General features: G+C 44.9%; 2 protein-coding genes across 4 annotated transcripts; one reads left to right on the top strand and one right to left on the bottom strand.

Moving 5' to 3' along the window:
* Nucleotides 1-177: 177 nt before the first annotated feature.
* LOC119196976 (glucocorticoid-induced transcript 1 protein) lies at nt 178-17,280 on the top strand. Of its 2 annotated transcripts, none has more exons than XM_037452810.2 (9): nt 178-338; nt 516-891; nt 4,768-4,916; nt 9,084-9,173; nt 11,219-11,338; nt 12,227-12,361; nt 13,940-14,129; nt 14,758-14,878; nt 15,093-17,280. In XM_037452810.2, the coding sequence occupies exons 2-9, from the start codon at nt 579-581 to the stop codon at nt 15,409-15,411; spliced, it is 1,437 nt and encodes a 478-aa protein (XP_037308707.2). In that variant the 5' UTR covers nt 178-338; nt 516-578; the 3' UTR covers nt 15,412-17,280. The 2 variants fall into 2 exon arrangements, with proteins under 2 accessions (XP_037308707.2, XP_037308708.2); XM_037452811.2 differs by having other exon boundaries at nt 179-338; nt 514-891; nt 11,222-11,338.
* Nucleotides 17,281-17,323: 43 nt separating this feature from the next.
* On the bottom strand, nt 17,324-24,469 carry ica1 (islet cell autoantigen 1). Of its 2 annotated transcripts, XM_037452809.2 has the most exons (13): nt 24,371-24,469; nt 23,058-23,098; nt 22,796-22,967; nt 22,192-22,264; nt 21,949-22,072; nt 21,611-21,809; nt 21,116-21,241; nt 20,889-20,987; nt 20,695-20,798; nt 20,487-20,533; nt 20,053-20,289; nt 18,632-18,721; nt 17,324-18,496 (listed from the first exon to the last, which is right to left on the bottom strand). In XM_037452809.2, exons 2-13 carry the CDS (start codon nt 23,072-23,074, stop codon nt 18,375-18,377), a joined length of 1,410 nt encoding a protein of 469 aa, XP_037308706.2. In that variant the 5' UTR covers nt 23,075-23,098; nt 24,371-24,469; the 3' UTR covers nt 17,324-18,374. The 2 variants fall into 2 exon arrangements, 1 of the variants encoding a protein (XP_037308706.2); XR_009957087.1 differs by lacking the exons at nt 17,324-18,496; nt 18,632-18,721 and having other exon boundaries at nt 20,204-20,289; nt 20,661-20,798.
* Nucleotides 24,470-26,178: the final 1,709 nt, after the last annotated feature.

Consider the following 26,178-nt stretch of genomic DNA (forward strand, 5'->3'; position numbering starts at 1 on the left):
CATCTTAATTTCCAGAAATAAACTTTAAACGCAATAATAACGTTTCCACCTGATTGGATTAAAGTACAGCCCATAGAAGAATTAGCACCAATCAGCGACATTACTGTACAGCGCACGTATCCAATCAGAAGCTCGGAAGCGACAAGTGTAGCCCACCCACAAGCATCAGCCAGTAGTCTGGCCGAACCAACTGTCATTCAGTCTGAGTGGACATGACGGAGAAGACACTACGGGATCAGGAAAAGACGAATTAAACGTCTCGAAGTACCAAAAACTAATTATAAAGTTACTTGTGTGATGGTTTAAGCTTAGGTCGGCATGTGTTAGTATCTCAACAGGTAGGTTATCACCAAATACGGTGTGTTTTGGTCCCTCAAACGCATGAGTTGATTTTCTTCTTTTTTTTTTTAAAGGAAGCTAACGTCTTTTTGTTGTTGCTAACAAGCTAATGTTTGTCTTATCCTTCATTCTTTTCCCCCTCCCTCCCTCCCTCCTCCTCCTCTTGCGTTTTAGAGAAGCAGCAACTTTGGCAGTACGTCTTTCCTCACTGCGATAGGAATTGCAGCCGGCCAGGGAGGATGTCCGCCCCGAGCAACTCGCTTCAGCAGCCGAGGGTGAGACGCAGCAACGCGGGCTCCCCCGGCTCGTTCAACGGGAACGGCGGCAGCTGCCGTCTGCACCCCATCCGAGCCACCGTGCCCTTCCAGCTCCTGCGCGGGGGTCCGGGCAGCCCGACGCGGGCGCAGACCCTCTACGGTGGAGCCACGAATAGCCGAGGCTCGAGCCCACCATCCAGCCCGTCGCTCAGTTCAGGAAGTGCAAATGTAAAGCAAAGACTGTCCCCCGAAAACAAGGACTCCTCCTGTACCCCCGACTCTCCGGTTTCCAGAGGTAACAAAAACCCCAAAAAAGTTTTCTCCAACTGTCTTAAATTAGATAGGCCACGAATTGCCATGTCACCACGTGCTGTTGCTAACTGATAATTTGTCATGTTAACTTTTTTCCGCTGTCACGCCAACTGGTATACAGTTACTTCAGTTATATATTATATGTCATATGTGGAATTGTACGGAACACGTGTCAAATAATGCATTTAATATGTCGCCTTAAGGCCTGGAGCAAGGTTGGCATTTCATTTGCACATTAGGTTGCTGGATTAACTATTTAGCCCACCATCGATTTCCGCAGTTCACTCGTAAAGAGTTCACTAGCTGTCGTTTCCTACGGATTCTTGGATTCTACAGGAGAAGGGGGGGGGGGTGGAAATGACTGGCTGAAAGACATGAATTCATTTGTAAAATGGGCCACGTCAGTCCCAATAGTCAGGACTGAGCGAATAGTCAGGTGTTACTGCTTTCCCCCCTCCATACATACAGCACGGACACATTCTGAACATATGCCGAGCTTCAGCACACTTGCACAAGGACGACACGGGCCTGTGCTAGTTTGTTTCCTGTCATGATCAGCTGCTTCTTTTAGAAGTGATAAATAGAAAAACGGTAGGAGGATGTGAGAGTCCAGACGCCCCTAAATCTGCATTTCCCAGTGTGTCACTAAATCTCATTTATGTGATAGCCTTTCCTGCCAAGATTTTCCAGTAGAAGTTACTTTTTGTGTGCCAGAACAGCAGTTATAATTTGCTGAAAAGAATCTTTATTTTTACTTTGTAAATCCAATGTTTTTAGTATCAAATACATGCAGAAAACCCCACGATATCCCATCACAATTTAGTTTCTTAACTAATGCTTGTTTTTCATGTAAGGGAGTACTACCTCTGTTACCCCAGAGTAACTCATGAAAAGCACAAACTATTTTCACCATGTGCTCTGCAGTTAATGAGATTAGGTTCCATATTGCAGCACACAAACCACGACACTACAGCTGGATCAATGCTACTTTCATTAGTCCCTGTTTAAAAGCTTCTGCCTCTTGAACTTTTTAACCAAAATGGTAGTCTGCCATTTTCAGTGCATGATTTTAGTTATTGTGGAGTTGTGAGTGCTTCACATTCCTCAGTTCTTTTGAATGAGGTGACCTCCAACCTTGACCAATGTACCATGCAAAGCAGGAAGCAAAGTCTCTTCCATCACTGGCTTGCCAGGCACGATACATTTCTCCCGTGTTTGGTTAGCGTTTGGTGTTGATTTCCCACCACAGTGACATGCCACACATACCTCCTTTTCTCTGTAACTGGCTACTTCTAACCCAGAATCCCATGTTAGTGGTGCTGATGGAGTCTCCACCCTCCTTCATCACAGTGACCTCACAGTTCAAACACCAGGGAGGGGTGTCTGATGATGATCATATCAACCCACGGTCGGTGCAGGCTACTAAAAGTCAGAAATCAACAGTTTAGTGATCTCCTTCTTTTATCACAGAGGCCAAACTTTATTGTGATTCAAGTAGGTAGCTTTACACTTCGCAATTAATTGTTTATTGTACAACTTTGAACCCACTTGCACACATAATGCGTGCCATTTGGTGGGAAATTCCGTCTATAGTGCTTTGTAACACCAAGGTTGTCGATGCCAGTCCATGTCCCGGTGGTAATGGGCTGCTCTGGTGTTCCTAGAAGGATGATGAAAGACAGAGGGAGGAGAATTATATTCAACATCATGACCTTTTTAGGTTCACCAGCATGACATCATTCACTTAACACGCTGTCCCAACAATGATAGTCCTGCTCACTGTCAAAAGGCCAGCTGTGCTGAAACAGCCCTGCTTCATTGTCACCCATTTAAACTGCAGAGTAGGACCAAATGAGATGTCCAAAATCAGTCGTCTCTGGTGGAACTGTGCTGTGCTTTCTGTCTGGGTGGCATCTGGTTGAACCTTAACTTCGATGTCAAGTTTTCTCATTCTTGTTATAAAGTTGGAATCGTTGGCACTATTAGCATATGCTCCTCCAGCAGTGCAAGCTATTTTATTCTTCGAGCCAGTCATTGACTGATTTGACTTATTTCAAATATGCTGATAAGACATTTTCTGACCCACTGCGGTAAAGTAGCTGAAACTCCTAACTTCAACATATCATGGCCAAGACTAATATTAATATCATCGTTCATATTGTATGCAAGCATCACCGCTCTGATGGCTGAACACTTCATGTAGAGCGACACTGAAACATGAACCGCAGGGTTCAAGGGATTCCTCCATGATGAATTTTTTTAAATTAGATGATATAGTCCATAAAGAAGATTCAACGTTGTTGTATTCTACTCTCTATTGAGATATAGCCCTAGCAGAAAGTTTCAGTACAGCATTGAGTTGTTGTTTTTCACTGTGTTCATCATTCAAGCAATCACAAAGTCAAATTGAATAACACAATGTCCAGGCTTTAACGTGGACATTATGTTATCACCCAACTTAGAAATTCTTGGGTTCCGAAAGTGATTTTGTCCTGTAAGCACAGGATGAAGCTAAATGGTTGATTTTCTTTTCAATCGGGGTTGTGCAGCCTTTTGAAAACCTACAGGAAACCATTCTGCCATTGTTTACTGAGCTGAACCACGTGTTTGTTTTCACATTTGCCTCAGCTGTACAGTTAATAAACCAGCCTGTAACCGTTTTTCTAGAAATAACTTTAAAAAAAAATTTTTTAGAGCTTGCCTGGTGAGAGAAAGTGCTCATTAAAATCCAAACCAAAATGTTTCCTTTTTGTTATTGCATACAATACTTTGCCTTGAAATCAGCAGATGGACTCTTTTGATGTCTTGGCTTCTTTCACGTCGGAAGGTTATTGGAGTCTGGCAAGTGGGGAGAGACGATGGAAAATAACCACAACCCCAGTTCTGAGAGCACTGGCTTAGTCTATATCAATATTGATGGAAATTTAGCCTGCCTCCTTTGTCTAAAATGCTTTAGGGAATTTTACTGTAGCCGAGTAAGCTTGCTTAGGCAATACCTTTGGGTGAGTAGGTCTGTGTATTCTATGTACAAAGACCAGCCATGTGGTTCTGCGAGGAGAGGGGGGGGGGGGGCTAGTTTAGATAGTTTAGTCTGTGTGAGTGTAGGTTTGTATGTTCGAGTTCAAAAGGCCTCTTCATAAACCAACTCAGACGACGGAGTAGCGTACATGTTTCCTGATCAATGTGTTTTGCTTTCTCCTGATAAGGGAATTGAAGGTGCTTTCCTTTGCCGCAGTACAATTCAGGCTCACAACACTTGGCTTAAGAATGGTTTTTTGCATGTTTTTGTTTTTCTTTTCTTACTGCATGTCCCTGCAAGAATGTTGAGTGGATGCAGGCAGTACTGGTGTGCATTGTGGTGTGGTTGTTTATGAGTTCTTATGTGGGTGGTGTGCACTTAACTGTTCTGGCTCACAGCATTCTGCTTTCATAACCTCAAATACTCCTGCTCAGCCATTTACATTTACTTCAAGCCTCCGTTATCAGGCCTGTTTGTTTGCCCTGCACTAATACTTATGAGATTAGAAAAACCGTCCACACCAGACTCGCGAGGCAAGCTGTTGCCTCAACTGTAGTAGTGAGCCGGTGAAGGGGAAGTGTTGATTATAATGTATTGTCATTTTCTTTCAGGAACCATAGTAAGAATAAGTTATGTGATATGAAGTAAATTTATATCTTTTGTTCATGTGAAGATCTACCCACATCCTTTTTTTTTTTGTAGAATGTGTTGAGGAATTTGTTATACAGTGAGATTGACACAGCCACTTAAGTAGGCCCACTGAATTCAGACGCGCCTTCAAGACTTTGGAAATATTGCTCACTTGGTGTGTCATTCTATCTCTTTGGTTTTTCCCCACAGCGGAAAGGTCCAAGTTACAGGTACGGAGCTCCAGTGCCATCCGACGGACATCTTCCCTGGACGCTATCACAGGACCGTACCTCACCGGGCAGTGGCCTCGGGACTCCCATGGACCCTACCCTTCCTGTATGAAAGACAAAGCCACACAGGTACATTCATTCAGAAACATCATATTCTTCATTACTGTGTTTTCAAAGGGCTTTGACACCCTGCAGCTGTTGGGGTGCTGCCCCAAGAAGTTTTTGACTCTTTCATGCCATTTTACATATTTCTATTACACTACTACAAGATGTGCTTGCTACTACTAATAATGAATTAAAACTTTAAAAAAAAATAATTCTGTTATGAAGTTTATGAAATATTTACAGTTAACAGACCTAAACAAACATAATACCACAAACCTAATAATTCTTTTCTACCTATTTAGTACTAAATCAATCAAGCATCAAGGCTTAGTTAACTAGATCCATCCACCATTCTAACAGGCTTAATTAATGAATTAAAATAAATACAAGCCTAACGGAGTTGGCTATATTTAATACAGTTTAACGCTTAAGAAGACCTGTGCATGGATTTCATATTGAGCCTTGAAACGATATTGTTGGCCAGCAGCCCACACATCATCACCCACTAATCTTGCGAAGTGACTGATGGCTAAATGCAAATTGTCTCTTGGAGCTCCATTTTGGGGGGTGGGGGTGTTTGTGTTATAAAAGAATATTGACTATGCAAGATCATGACAGGGGCTTCTTCTTTGCTGACAGAAGCCTTTCATCCGTCTGAATGAAGACCGCCAAACCTAATTTACATCGGCTTCATACCTTTAACCCCTCATTTGTCTCGCATTTCTTTGTGTGTAGGCTGAGGAAGTGGTGGGAGGGCCGACAAGATCTCTTGAAGTGGTTGTAAACAGAGTAGCTGCTGATTATTACAGGGTTCCTTTGCAGCCCTGGAAAAAAATTGACTAATGTGGATGCATTAGATTATATAATTCATTGGATTATCAGTTGGAAAATGTTTTTAAACAAACATCTGGGCACATAGTGATCTTGTAAGTACTGTTTTTTTTTTTTTGCCGATTGATTTGCCTGTGCTACGTAGTGACGTGACCAGGACCACATTTCCCAGTTATTATCCACAAAGATCTGATTGAAGCCAAATGAATTTCCTGTTAATGGATTTACAGCCTTCAAAGGAAATTTGTCATGGAAAACATTTGGCTATGTCGTAACGATGTCTGAGTGTGAGAGTTGAAAATCCTTGGACGATTAAATGCACAAAATCCCCCAAGAATAACGAGAGACCACTTCCTGTTAGAGAGCTGTGCCGTGGCTCTGCTCTTTCAGTAAGACAACAACAGCGGAGAGCAGCAGACAAAAGGTCCCTGGCCTCTTTTGTTGTGCATCAAACAAGTTGGAGACAGCCTCTCCTTTTGAGCTGTTGTGTGGCCTTGCATGGAGGTGAAGCCGTTTGCACCTGTCCCCCAAGCTGTGGCTGAGTCGAGGAGAAATCCCACTGCTTACCACCTGGCCCTCGTGGCTGCTCGGCCCGCCTGCCCTTTGTGTGGGAGTAGAGGAGCAGAGGGCCCATACATATGCTAATCACTGTTCCGGGATAGGTCTGCGAGTCCTAGGCCCTGTGGTTACAGAACACAGAGCGTGTCTGTATGAAGATTAGGGCCCTCGCTCACCATGCCGACTTTAAAGAACCAGACCAGACAAAAGGCATCCCGATCAAACGGCCTGCGCCGCTCCATGTCTTCTGTGAAAAGTTGCGCTTGTACACGCCACAGATTGCCACCGCTGCGCCGCCGCCGGCCGGGTGGCTCGCCACTGACACGCATGTGCGTTCTGAGCCTGAGGAAACGACTAGCCGGCTGTTTCTCACACTAGTGACTCTGCCTAGCTAAAAATACATTCTCTCGGTAGTAGTGACATCATCGACCAGAACCTCTCCTTGTAAAATGTTGGGTGTGATTGAAGTAAGTGCTAATGACAAAAATGCTACCATTGTGACATTTATCCATTTTCTGTTCCGTTTAAGATGTGTAGAGATTACAGATGCACAAACCCAACTTCTCAAATCAGACCTTCACATCTCTAAACTCTGTCCAATGACGGCAGTGACTGTCTGCCCCCATGTCTCAACATGCAATCTAAACAAAGCCGCACAAGTTTCACTCAAATTCTATTGAAGCGCGGCTATTTCCTGCTTTGGAACAGAGCTGGATTCTTGAGGATGTTGCCTGAATGTAACCTTCTTGGGTGGGAATCCTAATGGGAAGCAAGCTGCAGGCTATGCTAACAGTTTTATCTGCACAGCAGCACATTATCAGTCAATAGCCTTGGTAGAAAAGTCTACACAGCTCGGGCAGGAAGCTGGAGAGCTAGCATGATGAAAGGGCCTCTGAGATTAATAAAGGTGGGTGTTTTTTTTTTTTGACAATTTGTGTGGGAGGAGGTGTTAGGGGGGCAGGCCAGTCTGTCTCCCTCCAGGCTCATAGCCGGCTGCCTCTAACTTCCTTACTATGTATCCCTGGGACAAGCCATAGGAGAAAGAGAACCACTAAAGTCCCTGTTTTTTTCGGCTGGATTTATAAATCATAAGTTGTTGTTTAATTAAATGTCAACAATTTGTGTAAAAGCTGCCAGCTGAATTCTCACTGAAGCTCTCCTCGCATCAACTGTTGCTGAAAGTCTATTAAATAATATGAATAACATTTTTTTTTGGTCAGAGTGACAATGAAGCCGTACCACAATCCCCTCCCATATTAAAGATCTAGCTTTTTGTGTGAAACGTCCACGTATTGCTCACTGTCAAATGAGGAACACGTAGCAAGCAGCACTCTCCATTTGACGTCAGAACATCTGTGAGAACTTAGTTTTCTTTTTTTCCCTGAACAGCTAAGTCCGAAAACTCCATAAAGCCTCCCTGCCCTTTTACAGCAATGTGAGGTCTGCCAGTGGCATCAGACGGCGTGAGCCAATCCTCACGCCGTGCACAAAATGTTAATGCTAAAGGCTAGCTACGCATCTGCCGCCCAGCGTGGCTAAGCACAGTAGTCGCTCTTCATGAGAGGACAAGCACCCATTTAATTCGCTGTCCCTTTCCGGGGAAACCAGCGCAGACGGCTCCACGGGTGTTCCTCATTATTCAGAGCGATATTCCATATCGTAGGGCAAGGCTTGTGCGTTAGCTGGACAGACAGAGGTGGTTCTGTTTGTGTGGGGTCAGGCATGAGGCACTGGTGTGGAGACACTGACATTTTAGATGTTTCGCACCACTGTGCTGACTATAAAACGTCAGATGTTTGAGGACCAGAGGCACTGTTTATGTGCATAATCAGGGGGAAGTGGACTGTAGTGCGTGCCCTATGAAACATCCTCCGTCTCTTAATTTTTGCATATATTTACATGATTGAACCGTTTGCTTGTTTGTGCAGTAGCGGTCTAAAAGACATCCTCAGTGAGACAGAACGACCCCTATGCTCTCTGGTAGGGAATGTTTTGTATACCAGATGTTTTCTTACCAGTTTACTGTCGACACAGAATCTCCGCTTAGACCCGTTGACCTGGTATAAGCCTCGCGTTTGTGCTGCAGATATTCGGCCGAATCCCAGCGGTGTGTAAAAAAAATAAACAGTTCTACTTGTTTGTAGACTGACTAGAGGTGAAAGGATGGAAACTCCAGGGGGAGAAAATGGCACCTGTTAAATGTAGAGCTTTGTTCAGGAATTGTATCCCTTAATTGTTTTCCTTCTTTTTTATTGACTTCAGATTTTCAGCTTTACTTTTGAACACACACACACCACTCATTACTGCTTTCACCCACTTCCTCAAGTGGTTATCCAAACATTTGACTTTTATCGAGTCGACGATCACATCTTGAGACTTCACAACAAGTCGTCACATCAGCTATTCAGTTAAGAGGTCTTAGTATAAACCGTTTCCTACTTGTACAGCACACGCTTCATGTTAATCTTCGGTGTATGTGTACATGTGCAAATGAATGAATAGATCAAATCAATAAGGGTATTTCAGAAGACCCTTGCATGTCTAGGTCTCCATTTGTCACCTCTGTTATCTGATCTTTATCAACTTTAAACCACGTAAGGACACATCAGATGCTGCATCTTAGATAATCCTTGACATCAAGGAATTTCTATTCTATTTAGACATCTTTGCTTCCCCACACAAAGGAAACCTGTGTTCATGCTGCCGTGCAGATGACGAGTACATCATGCTGCGTTAGTTGTCTGTGTGGGAAATTGTTGTGTAACATGTTGTCATGTGTCTGCATATTTTAATGCATTTCAGACTCCAGGTCTCTGGATTGATGAGGGAGCAGAACTGGGAAGTCCTCACCAGCGGTCGGCCTCCTGGGGCAGTGCGGACCACCTCAAAGAGGTAGATTTACCTGTCCTAACCGTAGCAAGTCACAGCTGCTGCTGACAGCGAATGGCCCAGATGGCGGATTAACAGAATGAGGCTGTGTTCAGCCTTCTGTCAGGCCCTAAGCTGGGATTGGTTAAAAACGAACGTACAGCCGACTCGGGAATCATGTTTTTGTCATTTGTGAGGTTCGTTCCATTTATTCAAGATGTGTTTTAGTCCGGGTCTGAGGTCGGCCTAAATATTATGCTCCTTAAGGCTGGTTTCCACTCCTGTCTATCTGCTGGACCCGGTGGCCAACCAGCCCACCGCATGGAGCTATTAGTTCTCCCAGCTCTCCAGACCACAGTCTAAATTTAACCTCCTTCTTTCCTCCGTTTCCCACTCTCATCTCATTATGGCCGGTTGTTTTCAAGAGACGGTGCAGGAGCACCTCAAGGATGATGCAGCCATATTGTTCCCTCTTTAGTGTGCAATGAGTGAACTTATTCAGGGTAACTTGTGTTACTTCAAAGCCTTACACATGCCCCTGCAGTATTTCTGATTCCATTACATGATCAGATACGTTTTTTCATCGGTTGTTCCTTCCTCTATCTATCTATCTATCTATAGATGGAAGACCCCAAAAAAATATATATATATCAAAGCCCACCTTCAAGAATCAACTTCCACCAGATGTAAAGACCAGAGCTACATTTTATTTATAGACCTGAATGGCATTTGTAAGTTAATAATAAATTACATTTTTATGAAACACAACTGTTGGGCAAATACTGCAATATGTTTTGATTTGCACATTTGTTAACTGTTTGGCACCTGGTGAGACAAGACAAGCATTAGAATATTAAAGCACGTTCGGAAAATTCTTTTTTATTTAAATTGTGAAGATCAAGCCTTTATTGTAACTCTATTTGGACAGGCTGTGTCCTAAAGGGAGAGACAGCGGTGGGATCTCATGAAACGTGAATCGTAAGAATCAGATTCCATAAAGAGCCCATCAAAGTGTGAATGTAGTCATACATTAAAACTAGGCCCACTAGAATAATTAAGTGCTTAACTTTCTGCAGACAACCCCGGGGCTTTGGCCTCCACAATCAATAGCGCCGCCAGGAAAACCTTTTTTTCCTCATCCTCTGAGATCACATGGGGATCGCCTGGACTTGTCATTATCGAGTGCTGCGGTCAGTCAATGGATGTAGTGAAACGCGTTCCGGCTCCCTAAGCGCTGCGGTTGCGTGCGCGTGGAGGGACGTCATGAATCGAGCAAGTCTCTTTGTTGACTTTGTTGCCAGGATTACAAGTTCAGCCCTGAAGACCACACCTTTGTCTGCACAGCACAACGGAGTCTGTTGGGCTCACAAAGGGAATCTTGTTTTCAGGCTGATTTTTGGGGCCGACGCAGTGATCTATGTTGCCCTGCAACTATATTCAAGTCAGGCCAATCTTCATGGGGCCTCACAGTGGCGCACGTTTTTTGGGGGCGCCATATTGATGTTGCATGCCACATAAATCCGTCTCCCTGCAGTCTTGAAAATCATGAGAAAATATGATTTTCAACAATAGCACAATATTATTTGTGTAGGTTAGCAGCTTTTTTTTCGAAAGGAGGAACATAAATACAAACATTTAGCAAAACCTCAAATGTGTCCGGTCTATTGAATTATTTTCATAGTTTTGAGGCTGACATTTACAGTTTCATTAAAGACCTGGAACGTGGTCAAATTATTTGACACTCATTTTATCTTTTGAGGTCACTTTTCAGAACTCAAAATGTAATTTTCATTGTCTTAACTTCTCACATGTGAGCATAGTAGCTTTTTGAAAGGACATATTGAATAAGTTTGTTTTAAGACTATAAGACATGAAGGCAAATGTTACAGGCATTTTTCATTTATTTTCACACCACACAATTAATCAAAACTACTTAAAACATTCATTAAAAAACGATAGTTGCAACGATGAGATCACCTAGATGAATTCACTCTGTTTGAGTTCACATGTTGACAGAAATATTACCTTTTACAACGGTCAGTCTTTTGCTGATGTTACTTGTCTTCCAGCAGATTGCTAAACTGAGACTGCAGCTGCAGCGCAGCAAGCAGGTCATCCGGCAGAACAAGGACCGGGAGCAGAGCTCGCTGCAGCCACAGGCGCAGCATGGCGCTGCATTTCAGCCGCAGGTGAGTTATTCACGCCAGTATTCGCGCCGTGGCAAACGGGGTCACCCGGCGTGTTCTCGCTGGTGAAAGCATCAACCCTCTCTGACTGGTGATGTTGGATTGGGTACACGATAAGGTAGCTTAGCAGCCCAGCTAAAAGCACACAAATGAAACAGATGGTGACCAAACATCATCCCAGCTGGTGGAGATAACAGCCTATGAATATATATATATACACCCGGGTTAAGCAAGGTGGTTTGATGAATTACTGTTAACCCCTGATTCATTATTTGATAATGTTTTATTTTTAATTTTTTACATTAGTGTTTGTTTAGTAGCTATAAATCTTTAAGTTATAAGCATGCAGTTATTTTGCCTTCCCTATTTGATGAGGATTCTAGGATGAAAAGTGCCCATTTGGAGTTTCATTTCACGTTTTGCATGTGCTGGTCACGCATAGTTTCTGATGTTCTACGTTGCACCTCTTTCACTGAAGGACGTCTAGTTAATGAGTCCCTTCTGACCAGTTATGTCAAAAGTGGAGAGGGAACGTGTCCGGGCATGCCCTGTCCTCTCCTTGTTTGCAGTTCATTCATTAACAGATGCCCAGTAACGGTACACATCACCCACTGTGGGGAAAACAAACTAAACTAAATGTAGTTGCCATACAAAATGAAGAGTAGTATGCTTTGCTCCATATCTGCCTATGTTAGATCACAATTAAGGCAATGTAATGTCACAATGCAGTCAATTTTTTGGTACTTTGATATTTAATCCCACTTCAGTAAGACTTATTTAAACTAAATGCCTCCACCCATTAAATGTCTCTATAAACTGGATCAGCAAACAGACCCATTCAGTCTGATCACACAATTAATCTGAATTCATTTTTTTATTCTTTCTTTCCAGTACAAGGGAACGTCAACTCTGTCAACAATCCCTCTGCCAAAACCCTTCATATGCAGGGTGCCGAGCAGTGTGGAGGGCATCAGCCACGAGCTGGAGAGTGTGTTTATCAGAGAGAACTGGGATCAGGGGATACAGGTAAGGATGTGTACAGAGCAGCAACCGGGTCAAACTGTTTTTGTGCTCATTGAACTGTAAGCCTGTCGGTGTGTTTTGTACCACATCTGAGCTCACTTAACAGGGCATCATCTTTCCATACACACTTGAGCCTTATTTGTAACCGGTGGATTACATTTTCAATCGGACTAAATGGGAGCAACCACGTTGGGAAAAGGAATTTTCAGCGCAGCTAATTTTAAAAAGAGCTACATTGATGGCCAGCAAAGTTGTCTGGTTAGCTTATTGGTAAATTGCTCCATAATCACACAACATGAGAAAATGTCTACTATAGGATTTATTTCTATTTTTCTGGTTTGAGAGCACACGGCTTGCGTTGGGAAGGTCCATCAACTTGCCACAAAAGCAGCACAAAGTTTGCTTTAAGTCGACTGCTGTATCTTTTAATAGCCCGTGTTCACTGGCAGATGGCGATTGATGAAACGACTCATGACAGTCGCATCCTGCGGCGCATTTGACATCAATCAGCAATCATGAATGCTTGAATGCGAGACAGTTGTTTCCATCAGTGATGTTTGTCGACAAAGAAAAACAAGCCTCTATGTTATCGGTGGATTCGTTGGAGGGATGCTTTCCGGTTTTGGAAGTGGGTTCCTACGAGGTCTGTGTACTACTGAGACTGCAGACGGGAGTATTAACGTAAGCAGCAAAGATCTGCCAAAAATGTTTCATACCAGTTTAAGTGTACACTATATTCAGAGTATGTTTGCTAGTTTACCTTTTGTAAGTCAGCCGTGAGTCCGTTTCCTATTGGGGACATAGAGCCATTTATTTTAGAGGGGTTACAGCTGCCTGTTCTGTTGTTATTGTAACTTTAGATATTTCCAATACAGTCGAACTGTACGTGTTTGTATCCCGTTCAAAATGAATAACATGCTTGAGCAGTCTTGTAAATTCATTTTCATCATCGTGAATCACAGTCTTGACAGTAACACACGTGCAAATTCTCACTTGCACTGAATTTTATTCTCACTCCCACTGAATTGGATCGCTCAAAAACGAGGACGCCAGTAAATCCTGTCTGATGTGGGTTAGTGAACCTTGGCAGGACTGTAAAACTCTCCTCTTAGAAAGTCTCAGACAAATGCGCGCGCACACAGGCATTTTAAAGACACATTTAAAGGTACGCATCACTACAAATTTACAACCTGCTGCGCTCCCCTTGCATGATTTGCATAATTTGTGCCACAGCAGAACACTCCTCGCATCACGCTGTTCGTCTAATGTCACGTAACACCGTCTGGTGGGATATTTGCTTCTCCAATTGCTTTTTGAACAGACGCACAAACACACACAAAAACGTTGTTCTTAGATTCAGGACATTCTAGCTGATGCTCTGGGAACCCAGAGTGACGGGTTCGTGGGCTTGTAGCTGTTCAGCTAGTTTTACAGGAAAGCTTCAACCGTGCGCTGCGGTTTTTCGAGGACACTTTGATCCATCCATGACTTCACCTTTTTGAGTTATTGTCCTATCCAAACGCCCTGCACCACCTCTCAGTCTTTGTGCATTAATGCTTTGACTCTCCCCTGACCTCACAGGCCATGGACGTGGTAGATGGCCGCCGCGCCCCCTTTCCCCTGCATCGCAACAGTCGCAGTGGGGACACGCGTGACACGGACACACAGGCCCCCTCCAGTGGCAGCTCGAGCCCGTCTCCCCGCCCCTCCAGCTCTGACCACGCCCACTCTCCCGATGGAAGTCCGTGCTCTGCAGAGGAAATTGACAAAGGTGTGCTTTTTTTTGTTGTTGTGGTTTTGTCAGGGACTTTTGAGGCAGAAGGAGTGCAGTTGTGTTAAAGTAAAGTTGTATGGAGCCCTAAATTGACACATTTGATGGCTGAAGACTATTTGGTTTTTAGTGGATTATGAAGAATTTCCCAGCTTATCTCTGACTCTACATTAGTTTAACACACCCAGTTGTCTGACCAAACGGTCATTGGTTGAGTTGCATTGTGGGTAAGGTAAGACACATGGATATTAATCTGTAATCAGTAATAACTATAGTAATAGTTCTATTACGGTTACTCGCACATTTGCTTTTAATTAAAATAACCTTTATTTAAAATGTCACACGGTGCCAGAGTACTTCAGGTTGTTTGTACAAAGCACTTTTTGTAATTGATGGTAGTGTCGCAGACCACCGTTGATCCAGGATCCTTACGTGCTGGTCAGGACACATGTGAACCACAGGTCAACATCACAGTGTGAAAGCACAGGGGTTTGTGGAAAATGATGTTTACGTTGCATAAAGTAAGGATCTGAAAACAGTTTTGACTTTGTGGCGGTACAGAAACTCGTATTAGGAAGTGTCTCATTACTAATAAGCAGGTAGTAATATTTGTTTTCTGTGTTTCCAGACAGCGTGTGCAGTTCCCCTCTCCCCAAGTTTGCCACATCTCCCAAACCGAACAACAGCTACATGTTCAAACGGGAGCCTCCAGAGGGCTGCGAGAGGGTCAAAGTGTTTGAGGAGATGGTGTAAGTATTGTTTTCATTTTTACAATGTGTTATTTTTGTTTCTTAAATGCACCACTCTACTATTTGATGGACTGCGAAGAGGAGAGTACAAAGCCAACCAGCTTATTTGCTTTGTGGGTGGCGGGTTGAAGGCAAAGCGTCTGTCCTGGATCAACAATTTGCTTTTATTCAAAACGGATTAAAAGTATTGAGTGCTTCCTTGAATTGTCTACAGGTCTGGCAGATCAAAAGGCTTCCCCCTCTTCTCGTGCCCCGACAAAAACAAGGTGAACTTCATTCCCAGAGGCTCCGCCTTCTGCCCCGTCAAACTCCTCTGCTCCTCCCTATTCTCCCCCGTCTCTCCCTCGTCCTGCTCCCCCGGCCTGCACGGCATCGACGGCCCGGGGCCTCAGGCGACCCCAAGCCTGCACGCTGCACCGCTTGGCGGCTTTCCCGCCTCCGCCGACTGGAGCGCCGTCGCGAGCGCCGACGGCCAGAGCGCCGACACAGAAGTGGGGAAAGACGACTCGGCACAAGTTCTCCTCACCAGCTAGTCCTCAGGTATTCACAAGCAGACCACCTGCTGCAGCTGTAGCGTCACAGCGAGTCGGGTGGTGTGGCTTTTAAAGCGACAAAAAAAAAAACACACAAAAAAAATCCCTTGCACTCCGTTAATTGTAACGCAAGCCAGCAGGGAATGCTCGCGGTCCAGGAATGACGGAACGCAACGTCGGACGATGGTACCAGCGTCCCGATGCACAAGCATGATGGTGGATATTGAACCCGTCACTAGCCTAGCCCTTCCTTCCTTCCTTCCTTCCTTCCTCCCTACTGTACCGTGACAACACCAATAGCAAAAACTGCTTTGCTTAAGTTCGCAAAAATAAAATCGAGAGCGCTCAAATAATCTTGTTATGTGACACCTTGAGGAAATCCAAAAAGGAGAAGTCTTTCACCAGCGACTGCTGTGAGGTATCAAACATCTAAGCAGCCTGTTCAGTGTGCTAACATCTAAACTACATATACGTAAGCCTTTTTTTTTTTTTTTTTTTTTTTTTTGACAGCATGGGAAATGCCAGATTCATGTATCAGGGTGTCATACAGTCGGAATGCATTGCCCCCACGTTAATCGCAATGTTTGCACTTGTTAAGCCATGGCTCAGAATGATGCAGGCCATGGCCTATTTTGTTTTGTTTATTTTTTGTTAGTATTTTGTAGCATGTTGTCTTTGTGAAACCAGCAGTTGCTTGAGTGCTCACAAGCACACACCTAGATCTGCTTTTCCAGTCCCATCACTATTAATTAGCTCATCACAAAAAGCTAATGTCAGAAGTCTTTTTTTTCCAGTGACCAAATAACCAATCAAAAAGCACACAATGCCCCCCCACCCCCCATTGCCTTGATGTGATGCCCCACACTACACAGAGCAACAACTCAGGTCTTGTGGAATGTACTTGCTTGGACTACGTGGCCTTTCCCGAGTGTTTATTCTACTGAAGGACTTTCCCGACTACTGCGGGAATCGGAAATATATTTTTAGTTATTGAGAACCGGATCGACGGGCCGCTGTCGCGTCTCGTGGCCTTTTGCGTTAACCTGTTTCAGGTTAGAGTTTGAGGTGCTATGAAGCGTTCCAGAGATCACTGTTGCATCCGTGAACCGTGAGTAGCGGAGCAAGCTACATGAGGTACACCCTCTCAAATTGAGACTTTTGACAGATGTTCCCCAGACCCCCTTTTTATTAAATATGTACCAAAGCAGATTGGGAAACGTGTGAGGCCAGTCACGTATTTTTGTGCCAGAAGCAAAATGTTTATGTGCATTCGCCATATAAACTTTGGTTCATCGTGTTTAAAACACGGCAATAATCATTGAACCAAAACTAAGCACTTACTTGGAAGTGAGGTGATCACTTCCACAGATTTTTGTAAGTTAAAACAATCAGAATTTAAGTGTGCAATTGATTTTTGTTTGAGGTAAAGCTACACTAACAACTTTTGTGTAACACAGTTTTGTTCAATATACAGATCCAAGAAGTTACCTGCACAAGTTATATCACGGGAACATATTGTAAAATAAAACATGACTTATTTTGCGCATGTTGAAATTGTAAGAGATGATCTAGTAAATGTTTCATTCCAAGTCGTTGGTCTATACGGCCACGTGCGCACCGACGATAAGAACCACATGCAACACATTCCACACTGATGAAGAACTCTTCTCTGCTTTTGGCTCTTAAGAGTTTCAATCCTACTAATTTTTATTCACAAGCTCGTTGTGCAGTAAGGAAATGGTTGCCATGTTTGGCGATGATGATTCAGTTCTGTGTATTACGCAATTTCATGTACATCTCCTGTGTGTGTGTGTGTGTGTGTGTTTTTTTGTTTTTTTTCCAATAAAGAAAACAAGAAAAGTCTTTGAATTGGTATATAATATTTTCAAAGACTGACACAGCGACAAAATACCAGTATTCAGAAGCATAGCATTTATGTATAAATAGGAGTCATGGTAAGGCAGTCAATGTATTTGGTTATGACTTTAAACATTAACAAACGTCACATGGCATAAGGCTAGATTTCAACCGGATAAATTAACTTTATAATTCAATAGTTATGAGGTTCTATATTTTTGATTTGTAATTGCATTAAGGCGTTTACTTGGGTTTTATTCAATTCATGCATAATTGTAAAAATTTGAATAACATTGTTTTATTTTGAAAATGATCCTACTTGCTCCAGAAAAGAATCTGAAAACTGCATATTTTTCCCTGAAATCCAGTAACTGGTCTAAATACATACAAAACATAATCCACTGATAACGACCTCACATTTAAATGCATCATTCATTCTATCACACCTTCACCTGGGAACCGTAAGCATGCAACAGGCAGTAATGACTTAATGATGTGTGAATTATTCTAGAATCTATTAAATGCAGCATGTGGCAAACCCGTCGAAAAGCATAAAGTGTAGAAAGGAGACCTTCAATGTGGTGTGACGTAGTTGCGTTAATTCTGATCAGCGCTGGAAAGTCTTATCGGCTCTATGGCAGAAATACCTTCCTCAACATGGAGGGTTTCGTAGATACAAACCAATGCACTGTGATCTTTGCCTTTTTTGTGCAATTTACCGTCATGAGAATCAGAAATTAAATATAAATGCTACTTGAGTCGGGATTTTAAAGGCAGCTAATGTCAAAGGCTTCTTCTTCCAGACTCTGAGGTATTAGTGCTAAACTCTAAATGTTCAAAAGTGTTTTTGTAACAATATAGTTGTCTCATAATGAGATACTGTATTGATATGTCATTTTCCTATTAGAATCTACCAGCTTTTATTTTTTTAAGCTAACTTAATTTACCAGATATATATATACCTAATTGTTTTGTAACCTAAATTGTGATTTGTTTTAATTTCTGTCCACAACCACAAACAAGAGTTTGGTTTCTACGGGCCGCGTGTGGCGCACCCTCCATCCCAGGTACCCATTTCACATCGCCATGACGACCAGCCAGAAGAACTACGCGTTGTGAAGTTCGTGCTCTCGGTCCGTTCTGCCCACGGCGTCGGGATTGGAGAGTGGGTCCAGATCGGCGAACAGGTTGAACCACGCCGAGAGGTCTTTGGACGCGGCGGCTTTCTCTGTAAAAGAAAACGAAAATATTCCCCCCCCCCCATATGGCTGACATCCAGAATTTTGGAAGTATCTATACACAGGCTTTCGGTTGGATAAGTCTCCATTATTGTACTACACTGTTGTTTTCTCTTGAGACCCACCTTTCGCTGCTGGCTTACAGAGGTTCTGATTGGCTCCGGGTGAGGGGTCCGTCGCCTGGGCAACGGGTGGTAAAGGTGCGCCGGCCAAATCTGAAACGTAGGTCCCAAGTTTTAGACCGATTCAGCAAATCCCGACGTTACACACTGGATGTGGATGGATATTGTGCAACAGCCACAAACCAGCAATATTTTCTGTATCGAGGCAACATCACAGTTATTATTGGTTTATGAGCTGCCAGTTTGTCAGCATTTATCCTTTTGTGCATTTGATGTTGCATTTAGTAACAATACATGCTCCAAATACAGGTTTAAAGTACTATGTTTTTGAACCATGGATATTATTGTGTCCATTAGGCTGTTCCAGCGTAGTCTTTTGGTTGTTGTTGTAATTCCTCGCCTTTTAGTTTCCTTAAATCTTGAAGTTTAAGCAGAAATTCAGAATGAACAAAACGTTTTTTCTTGGTTACATTTTTATTTTAAGTCGTTGGGTGTGACTGCAGCTGAATGTGCTCCACTTTGGTGGATTTTCCCCCACAGATTTAATTCATGCCTTTTGTTTTACATTCCTGTTCTTTTACTTTCTAGCCGCATGTTTAAGATCAGTCACGATCTTTTGACTCTTCACAAGATTCTTTCCAGGATTTGGGTCAAATGGAGGTGATAAGCTTTGGTCCCCCCCCCTCCCACATGTGACCTTTCATGCATGAGTCCCTTTTTGTTTAGGACTACAATCAAACGACACCCGCTACCGTTCTTCATCCAAGATCTTTGATAGCAGCCAAATCTCTGGTATCAAATTCTCTGGATTGTCCTGCTCGGTCTGGCAGGCTTTTTGTGAGCACTTGAAAGAAGTGCCTCAGTGCTTTTTGAAGTCTTCTATATTTTACAAAGTTCTGTGCTGGGATCGAAGCAACGCGAGGTTGTGATTTGGATCCGCTCTGGTTTTTGAGTGCAGATCGATCCGCCCCCTGTTGACCAGCTGGACTCTCGGGCCTCCCTTTTTTCAGAACTCACCCCCCCTGGAAACGTCTGCTCTGTGCGTTTGGCCGAGGGAAACGAGCCCTTAACGGTGGAGCTAAGCTGGAAACTGACACAATCCACAAAACCAGATGAGCTGCAGCCAGGTGGCGTCCAGGCCTACATGAGATAGGAGAGAAGTTGGGCCTCGTCTAATTGCCGCGTCATCACGGCCGCCTTCTATTACGTTGACAGGGGACGTGGGTTTGAGAAATGGTTCTTTAAGCCACTTTTCTCTTTGCGGTAGAGCAGCTTGATGTCTCAAAGCGCTCGTTCGTGCCACTTATGGCGCCGGGGTTGCGTCCTTTTGCGCCCCGAGGACCCGTCGGTTTACAAGCGGCTTATTGCACGCGTTGAGCGAAGAAGAGGATGCTCGGGAGGACTTGAGGCGGGTGCGATCTGACCTGAGAGGGTGGACCGCCGGTCACTCAAGCTCTGGTCCCACAGCTGTGACGGGAGAAAGAAGTCGCTCTCCGCTCGCCGGGCCTCCGCCGGTCGACCCGGCGCCGCGCTCGCCCCGTCCTCCGCGTCTCCGAACACCTCGGCCCACTCCCGCGAGAAGTTGCCGTCCTCCACTGACGTGCTGCCCAGGATCTCGTTCAGTAAGGCCACGCTGTCTTTCTCCTCGCCCTCCTCGGCCCCTGGGAGGATCAGATAGGTCCATCAGAATCGGAACAAAAGCGGAATTGAGCTTATTATTTGCCTACTTGTCCTTTTTAATGATAGTAAAGTGAGTATCTTTCGCTATTTTTCCACCAAGCAATTCTGATTCTGAAAATGGGAGTTGGTTGGACAGTATTTTCCATGTTAAATAGTACTACAATGTGTTGTATTTTACCTTCACTGGTTGTACCGCCGGTGTTTTCATTCCCGAGTGAGATGAGTCTGTAAATACGACAAAACGAAGGAGAGTTCACGACGTCACGACGGCACAAAGCGCCGCGTTTCGTGTCGTGACCCGACTGGTTAAGAGAGTTCATCCACGTCGCCTCGGCCCACGCGTTTGGTCTACCTGCACGAGTGAAGATCACAAGCAGATAACTCACTGCTCCTCTGGGGGCTCCTTCTGTCCCTCCTCCACCTCTGCTGCTCTCGTTTTCTTCTTCTTCCCTTTCTTCTTGGGCAGCTTGTCCGCGGGGCCTTTTAACGTCTGAAAGAACAATCAAAAGTCGCCGATTACTGGTTACTGGACGCCTCCCAAAGCCTGCAGAGCTACTTCAGATACCGGGCCCCTTCTGACCGTGAGAGCGGAGAACTCGTACTGGTGGCAGCCCTTGAAGCTTTCGTGGATGGCCGCCATGGTGCGCGACGTCTTCTCCCAGAAGTGCAAAAGCGTCGTCTGCAGCGGCGTGAAAACAAGCAGAGGCTGCACGTTTTTTTTTTTTTCCGGTCACGATCAGGCTCATCGGCCGCGTCCTCCTCCTTTTCCTCCGCTAACACCCCCGGGGGGGGGGGTTTGGGTCGTACCTGATAGGTGGTTAAAACGTGAGAGAGCAGGTTGCAGCGACTGGCCCCCAGCAGGTCCACCTTCTGGCAAACGTCATTCTTCAGTTTGTCGAAGCCCGTTTTGGTCGTGCGCACCTGAGCCTGAACCTGCGGCAGATAGATATAGATTAATATGTGTGTGTATATATGTATGTGTGTGTGTGTGTGTATATATTTTTATATATATATATATATATATATATATTTTTATATATATATACGCACACGTCACATGGGTTTCAACGGGGAACACAGACGCAGCATTGTGAGGTTCTTCATGGACACCCTATTGTGGCTCAATGGACGCTCTGCCCTCTAGTGGCGTTATGCCGCAACAGTTGGGTCTCTGGCTTTAATCTATTTTTCGCATTTGGTCGACAACGTCCTGACGAATAAATAACTTGCAGCTTCCTGACTTTTTGGCCTGCAGCAGATGCAACGTGCTGCTCACAAGTGCAAAGAAAACAACATCCAAACCTTGCGAAATTTCTCCATCTGCTTGTGGGTGTCCGGGTCCAGCTCCTGCGACACGTCCTTCATCCAGAGCAGCGCCCCGCGGTATTCGGTCCTGGACTGCTCCATCCGGTTCACCGTCAGCCACGTGTCCGAGATGGCCCGGTAGCGAAACGTCTCCACCTCCTGGTACAGGCGGCACAGCGGGTTCCTCAGAGCCAGCCTGCGTGTGTGTGTGTGTGTGTGGAGGCAAAGGGTCTCGATCAAGAGCCACGAGGTTGGTTCAGCTGTGGCCGCTTCACGAGCATCGGTCGCACATCTGTCGCGCGCACACGCGGCGGTGATGGGTTTTTGTTCCCTACCTCTGTTGGGAGGAGAAGCAGAGTGCTTTGCCCGTGGCCTGCATGATCTTTCCAGCCCTGGTTTTGTCCTGGGAGCCCTGGGAGCGCAGGAAACGACCCAGTTCGTTCTCCTCCTGGGAAAGAACTGCACAGCGGAGGGTGTGTGGGGTCAAATAAATGCACAGTACCACTCCTCAATGATGCATTGCTGCGCTGATAGTTGGGGACAAACTGCATACAAACTGCATTTGGTTTATTACTCACAGCAGATCCTCCTCTGGTACTGCTCGATGACCTTCAGGAGCTCCATGCATGTCCTCTGGATGGAGTGGAACACCTGCAACAGAAGTCAAAAATGCCCAATCGCTGTTATGGTCAGTTAAATAAGGCTTGTTACGCGGCGCACCTGCGTCGGCATGAGTTCTTTTTAGGAAGACGAATACCAGAATTCAAAGACGATGTGAAGCAACGTGAGGTAGAAAAAGAAGTGTTGAATGTCACATTAAGGCTTTAAAACTCGAGCCTTAATGTTAATATCCAGTTCATCTCAACGCTTGTTGGGGCCCCGGCTGGATGGTACAGCTTTTATGAGCTATTGATTTCAGCCATTAAATTAAATTACTGCTGAAATGGGAGGGGTGGGGGGGACGGGAGGGATGATGGGGGGGATGATGGGGGGGGCGGTTGGAGAGGCAGCCTAAGCCCCGAGCAAATAGTGACACCGTGTGAATCAAAAAGCCATTTTAATCGCCGCCTGAAGGAAAAGAATCTCCAGCGTCTCCTCAATGTTTTCTCCACCCTGAATCACCCCCCACCCCCCACCCCTCTCCTCCTCCCTCCACATGCAGTAAAATCCCCCCCCCCTCACCTCCAGCTTGCCGTCCAGATCGGCGTCCGACGCCACCACGTGTTCGTCCTCCTTCTTGCCGGTGACCTTGATGAGCGTCTGCTTGGTCTTCCAGTAGCTCTGCTGGAACCGGTTCACCACGGACGAGTCCCGGCCCTGCAGGAAGCGGTCCAGGTGGTCTTGGGGGTAGCCGCTGCAGGCACACAAAAGGTCAGAGGGGCGTTGAAAGGCCTGAGAGGGGAGTCTGCGATGGGTCGTAAACGCGGGTGGTGCACATACTCACAAATGTCCTGCCTCCATACTTTTTTTTATTTTTTAGATCGCCTGTGGAGGAAGTAGAGAAATTAGATACTTCACAAATATAGCGAGGATTATGTGGTGGGGCCTGGCAACAGTTTTCAAGCTATTTGTATGCTTTTTATTTGTTACATTTTGCAAGCCAAAGTCAACGCAACGCTGGTGAATAGAGCGCATTTAAAATGTGCATAACAGAAGATGCATTTCATTAAAACGTTGCAAATATTTTACTTTTCATAGCAGTGATTGATTTAGAATGCAGAATTTCAGTACATTGAGTACATGCTTTGTGAAGTTTAATATAGCATTATTATAACGTATGTGTCACAGTATGACAGAGGTAAAAATTGCAGCAGGCTGTGTCTCGATGGCTGTTACCTTGAACAAAGAAACAAGATCATATTTCACCTGCATTGACTACTTGGAGCTTTGTGAATGGAGGCTCAACGTTGTGTTTATCTAAGATCAATTTCTCTTTACTTTGGGTGGGGAAAGTATATTACTGTAGTCAAAACGCTTCAAACGTATTAAAAAAAACATAATTATTAGTGTAAAATATATCTGCGAAAACCTAAGTGTGTTTAATTAATAATTAGTAAAAGTAGCAATACCAAAATGTTAAAAATGCCTCACTACATTGAAACGTTTAAAGTATTTACATCAAAATATATTTGAGGCACCAAATTTAAAGTGACTCGTTATGCAGTATCGGAATCTAATGTGTGTGTTTCTGGATTGGAATAACTGACTATGTACTGATATGTTTATTACTTTTAACATTGCAGCTCGTCAAGATGAAGCTGAACGTCAATCGCTGGGACGTCTGTCGTCATAACACCGTGTGACGTACACGTCAACTCACGTTAACGTCAACGTTTCCATCACCAGAGTAGATCGTGGCTTGTGTTTGAAACACAATAAATACCACAACGTGTTTACAGAAGCCCATCGTCGGGGAGGATTAAATCATTAAATCATCTTTTGATTCTATTTTATTTTTTTCACTCCGCGCGTCATGCCTCCATTTAACGCGGTGGGTTTCGGGATGCGATGCACGTCCAGCTCTCTAAAGATCACATGCGTCGTGAGCAATTTAATCTCCGCATAAAGGATTAATAGGAACACGACCACAACACATCCGCGCCGGCCGCACCGCAACGGACACACACACACACACACAAACACACACACCGCCCGACTCCCTGCGCGGAAAACGAGCGTCCCCTCTTTGGACCAAAGCAACACACACGAGAGAATATCACACTCATAATAACAACATATGATGGTAATCACACGTACCCGCTGCGATGTCGGCCCTTCTGCACCGGACGTGTGTCCACACAGCCGCGCACTCCCCGCAGCACCCAACGCAGATGACGTCACTCAGGGTGCGCTCGCTGAACCCGCGCATGACGTCAGGCTGTTTGTGTCGCGCAAACGGATGTCGGAGGCGATAATCGGTGAACGGCGCGGGGATCGATGTGGTGGTAGTAGACCAATGATCAATAAGGAAACATTCAGGACAGCAAAGCTAAAGATGATGAATGCGATAATAAACGCAACAATATCAACAACAATAATGTAATGATCTCTCAATTACAAGCCGTCCACCCTGTTTTCTTTTTAATTACTATGATAATGATAATGATTACTAATGATAGATGAATACGTCTTAATAATAAGATCTGTTAATGCGCATTGCAGCAAATAGAAAAAGTAAAATAGCAAGTAGTAAGAAGTGTGTAAAACAAAATAAAGTAGTAGAACTATTGTGGAGATTGTGAATTGGTATGTTTTAGCTATATTCATCTTCGTTAGGTGAGAAGTTTTAAGATTTACATTTCATTATTTATCTATTGCCACACTATTGAACAACTTCCAAGTTCCCATTCAATGATGGGACCACTTGATCAATCTATCATTAAACCTTTTAACCGATAAACCAACAGCTGTCATGGGTCTCCACGGCGGATCAAATGGGCTCAATCAGTCCCGTCCTCGGTCGCTCAGTTCTGCCTCTTGTCCAAAGGGGGGCAGTGTAACGCCTTTTGAAAAAGTCTCTCCTCTCTGCTGTTTGGGGGCCCTCGAGCTTTCATCTGTTGGCTTCGATCTCTTTCATCACACAGTCGCTGCGGCCCGGTCTAATAGCATGTACATTTTGTTGTCACCTGAAGGGAATTTCTTGCCATGCCTCAAATTGATGTACCTGTTTGTAGCCTCGGACAGTATTTGAGCGGCGCGGTGTGAGCGGCATGCAGACCGATCAGCTCACTGGAGTGTGCTTTTTGCTTTTTTTTAGGGGGTTGGGGGAGAGGCTGGTGTGTGTGTGTGTGTGTGTGTGGGGGGGGGGGGGGTTATATTTGGATAGTGTGCTTTACGTAGCGCTTTGCAGACTTAATTTGATTATCCCCAAAAGGAACGTGAAACCCTTTGATCCTTGAACCCCCGCAGGTCGCTTTCTGCACAATAACGGCTCGCTTTCAAACCCTCTGTGACACACGCCAACAAGCATTCGGATTGTCATCCACCCCGATTACCACAAGTAGGTTCCCCCGGCAGGCCTTGGCCCCCCCCCCTCCCAGACGCTGACCTCTGACGGCGTCTCGGGCCCTGTGATGCGAGCGGATAGATGGGGAGGGGGGGGATGCTATCTCCATGAAGCCTGGTGTCCTTCACCCCATCCGATCCGTCCTCCTGCACTCGCAGCTTATCTTAGGATCCAAGATGGAATCCAAGCGATTTGAGTCCACTTAAGTAAGACAGCAGAATAATCAGGGCCTAAAATTAAGTGTTGCAGTTAGGGGGGGGGGGGGGGGGGGGTTGTAATTCAATCAGGGTCGAGTCAGAGAAATTCCTTTTCTGATATTGATCATGGTCGTGCGTGGCCATTGATTGTCTTTGACGTCTCTGTGCTTTACTCTGTGCCACTTTCGGTGTATTTCAGAGCCGCTTCTTCCACCGTGCGGCTGTGAGATCTCTCTGGGACGCAGTCCAAACCCGGACCTGAGCGTGCCTCGTCGTGATGATGATGATGATGACGACGACGGAGGCCTCCCCTTCCGAGAGGAGGCCACCGTCGTCATCGTCGTGAAGGCACCTCACCCTAA

The sequence above is a fragment of the Pungitius pungitius genome, chromosome 11, assembly GCF_949316345.1.
Source record: "Pungitius pungitius chromosome 11, fPunPun2.1, whole genome shotgun sequence".
NCBI lineage: Eukaryota > Metazoa > Chordata > Actinopteri > Perciformes > Gasterosteidae > Pungitius > Pungitius pungitius.